We start from the raw sequence: 6,784 nt of genomic DNA on the forward strand, positions 1-6,784 counted from the left end.
GTGATCTAAGCTTTTCATGAGGTGAAGAAGGGATTTCTTGCTGAGAGGATGATGCTGGGTCAGAACAATTGGTTGTAATCATCTTTGCTCTTTCTTGATTATCAATAAAGCTATTCAAGTTTTCCTCCACATTCTTGTATAATTGATGTTATGTGCATTTGTGTGGTCAATATATATCTGGTCCTATATTGTTTATGATAATAGATCTACGTTATTGGATATTGTTATGCTGCTTTGATTCTACGGGTCCTCTGTGAAGCTAGGTAGACAAGGAAGCGAGTAGCAAAGATCTATCAGAAGGTAGAGGAATCGAGCAAGGAACCAAGCGCAAGACAGAGGTTTGTCTCCTTATTCCCCTCTCATGTATTTCTCATAAAGGAAAACGAAAGTAGTTTTAGTTTGTTTGTTTCTAAGGTAGCTACCAGCCTTAGTGGGACTAGCAGCTCTACATAGACACTAGTTTTCCCGATAACAGATACCCCCTGCACTCGAGGATCTGCTCACAAGGTCTTGACGCCATAGGTTTTGGTATTGACACAACCCCCTTGCTTCCCAAACCACCTCAGGGTCGCCCCTCCTCACTCTCCAAAGCTAAACATCTGGTAGGGGAGGAGATTGCCACTTGAAGACAAAAAACTATAGAATGGATTCTTAGAGCAGAGCAAACCCTTGACCTCCCCCCTCCATGAAGATGCTCTCCTTTAACTATCGAGGGTTGGCTAGCCCTGGGAAAAAATTAGCCATGAGAAAATTGATTGTCTCTGAAGTTGTAGATATTCTCTTTCTCCAAGAAACCCTAGGCCCTGCTAACACTATTACCCCTCTACTCGAAACATGGTTACCAGGATGGCAATTTCATTTGTTGGATGCCACAGGAAGATTAGGAGGGGTAGCTTTGGGCATAAACGACCGATCTATTAAGTTGAATAGTGTATGGGGTAGATATGGTTTCCTGGGAGATGATATATACTCATCCACTCTTGAAACTGATTACAAAATTATCAATGTATATGGCCCTTGTCACAATAGGGCCGATTTCTGGAGGACACTGCTAAATTCATCCATACTCCAACAAGACAACATAATCTTGGGGGGGGAACTGAACCTTTCCATAGGGTTTGCAGAGTCTTGGGGCCATCAAGCATAGGTGGACATGCTAACAACATTTTTTGAAAATCTCCTGGAGGACCACAACCTTATTGACATTCCCTCTGCTAAGATCCAACCCACATGGAGGAATAACAGAAGTGGTGAGGTCAGCCTTTCCAGAAGGCTTGATAGGTTCCTAATCAAAGAACCTTTGGTCAATAGAGGCACTCATATCAGATAATGGGTAGGATCTGGGGGACTATCTGATCACAAACCTATCTATTTGGAAATGAAGGATGCCATTGATAAGCCAGAGGCCCCATTTAAATTTAACTCCACCTGGCTGAGGGATGCAAATTATATGAGGATGGTGGCTGAATACTAGAAGGCTCACCCACGAGGTGTTTGTGGGAACATTATGGAATACTTTGCCCACAACCTGAGGGAGCTGAAATCCCTATTCAAAACCTGGGCTCACAGGAAAAGAACCCTGGAAGATCATTTTATTAGGACAGCTGAGGAGGAAATCTACACTTTTGAGGACAATACTGGAGGGATTTTTTCCTCCCAAGAACATAAAGATAAGATCGCCTCTGTGATGCACAAGAGGACACAAATCCTGAAGGATAGAGAAGAGAGCTGGAGGTTACGAAGTCATGCAATTTGGATTAAGGATGGGGATGACAATACCAAATTCTATCACAAATTTGCCAACGGGAGGAAGGCGATCAATACAATATGGGAGTTAAAAATTGAGCATGGACAAGCTGTACAAACCTTTCGAGAGCTGGCAGTACTGGATAACTCACATCTTAAGGACATTTACAAGGCTCCCCTCATCACCACTGTGGAAGAAGTGATGCGCACTGCCCAGCTCTTCCCCATATTTGAGGATCAGGAGGCAGAACTAGAACTTACAAGGGAAGTCACTTTAGATGAGCTTGAAGGAACCTTAAAATGGCTCAAGAAGGACAAGAGCCTGGGGCTGGATGGCTGGAAAGTGGAATTTTACATTGCATTTTTTGACATCATAGGGGCAGACCTATTAAGGATCATAGAAGACTGTCAAAGGCGCGGGAGGATGTTTGAAGCCCTTAATTCCACTTTCATTGCTCTAATCCCCAAAGCTGAATAGCCCTCTACCTTTGATGATTTTAGGCCTATATCTTTGTGTAACTACATCTACAAAATCAATGATAATATCATTGCTAACCGTCTAAGGCCTATCCTGTCCTCGCACATCTCCCTTGAACAATTTTCCTTTCTAGAGAATAGATAGATTCACAAGGCGGTTGGCATAGCTCAGGAACTACTTCACACAATACAGTTCAAAAAATTGAAAGGGATGATAATGAAGGTAGATCTATCAAAAGCATTTGACAGAGTTAGTTGGCTCTATATCCAAATTTTGTTAACACATTTGGGATTCCCCTATACCTCCATTAAATGGATCATGTGTTGTATAACCAACATTACATATAGCGTACTTATCAATGGAACGACATCCCCCTTTTTTCATGTGGAATGAGGGCTCAAGTAGGGATGCCCACTATCCCCTCTCTTATTCCACCTCATCATGGAGGGTCTCAGTAGACTTATTGGAGAAGATCACAGGCAAGGTCAGATTGTAGGAATAAAGATCACTGATACTTGTATATTGACACACCTACTCTTCGTCGATGATGTACTTATTTTCCTCAATGGAGGCATTAGCAACTTAACATCATTGCATAATGCTTTTGGAATATTTCAAAAGGCCACAGGAATGGTTTTGAATGAAGAAAATCCCACTATTACAGCTACAGGATGCTCTCAACATGAAATACAGTATGCGATTAGGAGATTTTCGTTCACTCTCCTTCCCCTGGAAGAAGGTTTGAGGTACCTTGGCTATCGACTAAAGCCTCATGGATATAAAATTTCTTATTGGACTTGGCTAATCACCAAGGTAGAAAAACATCTCAATGTTTGGTAACACAAATATTTGTCAAGAGCAGGCAGACTGATCCTGATCAAGCCTGTTTTGGAAGCAACACCTGTGTAGTTGATGACATTGGCCTGGATTCCTATAGGGATACTGGCGAGATTACAAAACATTTGTTGTCAGTTCTTATGGAAGGGGAAACAGCCTGGGAGAATATTTGCATGGACCAGATGGGAGACCCTTGCTCTGCCCAAACAGTGGGGAGGATGGGGGATCAAAAGACTAGATGTCTTCTCCAAAGCATTGGTGGCAAAGCTAGGATGGCAATTGCTCAAAAATCGTAGTGTATGGACAAAGGTAGCAGTCTCCAAATATATTGCCCCTATGAATGCTCTAGATTGGATCAGACAAGCACAAAGGAACACCTCAAACATCTCCATCATTTGTAAGGCTGTAGAAAATATAATGAGTCTTATTCGGAATGGTTTGACTTGGAGAATTCGATCTGGATCACTAGTTCGCATTGGGGAAGACCCCTGGGTTGGTTGTGGCAATGCACATAGGATACCAGCGGAGTTGAAAACACACCTTGTTGATCAAGGCATCACCCACATCTACCATATAGCCAACAATGCCCGTTCTACCATGACACAATAGGCCTGGAAATCAGGGAACTCTTTAAATATTCCACTGGCAACAACACTGGCACGACTATACAACTGCATTAACGAAGGCCCATATCAAGATCATAGAAGGGGATGACGAACTTATATGGTCATATGCCAAAAATGGTTCATATTCACCCAAAGAAGGATATCTGGAATTTAATGAACCATATAAACCCCAAACCATTGAGCCTTGGTGGAACCTGATGCGGAAGCTCAAAGCTGCTCCTAGAACTAGGTTGCTAATGTGGTCAATTCTGTTCAACAAAACCCCGACTGGTGCAAATTTGATGAAGCGATCTTATCTGGGACTTTTCTGGTGCCACCTCTGTAGAAATTACAGTGAAGACAATAATCACCTTTTTCTGGATTGCCCTATCACACAGGAGCTATGGAACAATTTACATGCATTGTTTCCCACCTTATGTTAGTGTCATGGTGAAAATATAAAAGAAGCCTGGAATAATTGGTGGAAGGCCACCTTAGGCAAGGAGAGGAACTTACCATTACTTACATGTTGGGCTATATGGATAGCTAGGAATTGTATGATATTCCAACAAAAGGCTCCTCATTGGCCCTCTGTTATGTCAAGAATACTTGCTGACTATCACTAAATTCCCGAAGAAACCACTCAACAGCACAATAGGAACATCAACTCGGAAACCATAAACACTTCTATACCGTGGGCATACTTTGATGGATCGGCCCAGGAGATAGGTTGTGGGGTGGGGAGCCATTCTACATATATTAGAAACCCATACCTTTAAAATCCAAATGGGGCTGGGTAGAGGCACTAATAATTATGCAGAACTCATAACAGCCAAATTCCTCATCCATTTTTCTTTGAACAAACAGTGCATGAACCTCCAAATCTTTAGGGACTCAAAATTAGTATGAAATTGGATAAACAAAAAATCTAACTACAATGCATCCACATTGAGGCATATCTTGGATGATATTCACAAGCTCATTTTGACATTTGACACTTTTGTTTGCCATCACATTTTCAGGGAGCGCAACACAACTGCCGATCACCTACCCAAGGAGGCAGCGCACAGGCATGATGGCATTTGGATGATCCATGAGGAGAAGGATGGTGTTACCTATCAACACTATCATAGACCATTCATAGACCTTGAGGCATAACTGGATGGCTCAATATGAATCAGGAAGTTTTTGATTATATGTAAATATTTATGTTTTTCTTCATGACACTTATTTGCAGAACTAAGCTGAACTATACTCTCTCTGCGTAGAGACTTTAATTTTTTGGTTTTTGAATAGTTCTCTCCCTGTGTGGAGCATCTCTATCACCGTTAACTTATATTGGACAGGCAATGCCTTACATACTGCATATGCTCTGCATCTACAAAATGTAATTTTCTCTTACTAATGAAAATTACAACTTTTTCGCCCATGGGGCTTTGGATTGACGGTGAATGGATGCACTGTTAAGGCACTCCTTATGATAGTTCACTGGTTCAAATCCACCGTGGGTGCTTACCTACCAAAAGAAAGAAAATTACGACTTTTTCCATGGGAATTTTTTTTTCAATTTTATTTGAAAAAATAAAAAATTAGTAAAATGAAAATGCTCTTTAAAACAATAGAATAATGTTACAAATAAAAAATAAAATCATTTGAAAAGAAATTTCATCCTCATCATAAACCTAATTGTAAAATATAAATTTAAAAAAAAAAAAAACTAATAATTATAATTGTGTACTAAATTTTGTATTTAATAAATAATAATTTCATGTATACAGAAAATTAAAGTCTCTAATTATAAATAGAGACTTTGAATCATTTGTAATAGTATCATTAATCATTTGTAACACTATGTTGTGGATCATTTATTTTCAATAATAAAAATAACATTAAAAAAAACTTAAATGTATTACATGAAAATTACAACCATAAACATATAAAATATATCCTAAATTAATTATATTTATTAAATAATGAAAAGATTTGATTATATCACAAATATCTTATTACTATTAAATCAAATTAACTTGTGAAAACATCTCAATATAAGATACATTCCAAAATTAGATATAACATCGATCACTTCTTTTTGGGAAACATGATGTATATACATAAATATGGGGAAGATATTAGAGGTTTATTGATGGTAAAGATGTTACTCTAACTAATTATTTTATATAATTATATAAAATAATGATATAAAAGTAGACAAGTTGATTTTGGAATAAGATTTTTAAAAATAAAAAATTTAACATAATTATAGGATTTTTAAAATTTTTATCTAACAACTTTTAAAAATTTAATTAAACAATTAATTATTATTGGTAATTTAATAATTAATAATTATTAGGTGGGTGTTAGGTATTTAACTTCCATGGAATATTCTAAAATATTCATAATAGTATACACAAATTAAAGTTTGAGATGTATGTTCAAAGTAGTTATGCACTTTTTGTGCTTTAATTAAATTGATTAATTAAAAAATATCATATGTAAACGTGCCATATGAAGTGAGTTATGGTTTTTTTCCTATGTGCAATTGATAAGCCATGTATTTTCCCAAGGTATTGCAATATTTTCCCAAGGTATTGCAATAAATCCAGTTACAAATTAAGAAATTTGGGACAAGAAAGTGGAGCAAGTGTTTGGATGTTTATTATGGATTGATGCTTATCAAGGTTTACCATCCATTTATATCGCTGTGCTAGTACCTTAATTAATTTAGGACATACTAATAGAAAATGGAATAATGACATTTGGTCCGAATATATTAGCCTTTTTCAAACCACATAATCTTTAGATTTTCCAAAGACAAGGCCAACCCTATGTTTGGCCAAAGTGTCTATCAAATCCCCTACTCTCGTGGAAAGGCTTGCATAGGCCAAACAAGGAGGTCAATTAAAGCTAGGCTCAAGGAGCATATAACATAAATATTTCATAATTGTATATCTAAATCTGTTATTTTAGAGCATTCGCACAACACCAAGCACTTAATTTTCTTTGACAAATCTAGGATCTTGGATTCTAACTCCTTTCCCTCCCAGAATGATCAGAGAAGCCGTTGAAATTGAGAAAAATCCTAACAACTTCATCCATGATGTTAGCTACAAGCTTAGTG

The 6,784-nt window shown here is 37.8% G+C and overlaps 1 protein-coding gene across 1 annotated transcript; it reads left to right on the forward strand.

The window, feature by feature from the left end:
• The first annotated feature begins 1,507 nt into the window (after positions 1–1,507).
• Positions 1,508–2,224, forward strand: LOC149141703 (uncharacterized). Its single transcript, XM_089451304.1, has one exon. It carries the CDS (start codon positions 1,508–1,510, stop codon positions 2,222–2,224), a length of 717 nt encoding a protein of 238 aa, XP_089307430.1.
• The last annotated feature ends 4,560 nt before the right edge of the window (positions 2,225–6,784 follow it).

Source organism: Pinus tabuliformis, chromosome X (genome assembly GCF_031772625.1).
Source record: "Pinus tabuliformis cultivar Carrire ecotype Pingquan chromosome X, CPIR1, whole genome shotgun sequence".
Lineage (NCBI taxonomy): Eukaryota > Viridiplantae > Streptophyta > Pinopsida > Pinales > Pinaceae > Pinus > Pinus tabuliformis.

What these genes read in the sequence shown, in the direction of transcription:
- LOC149141703 (XM_089451304.1), top strand. Translation starts at nt 1,508, where the DNA reads ATGGAATACTTTGCCCACAACCTGAGGGAGCTGAAATCCCTATTCAAA.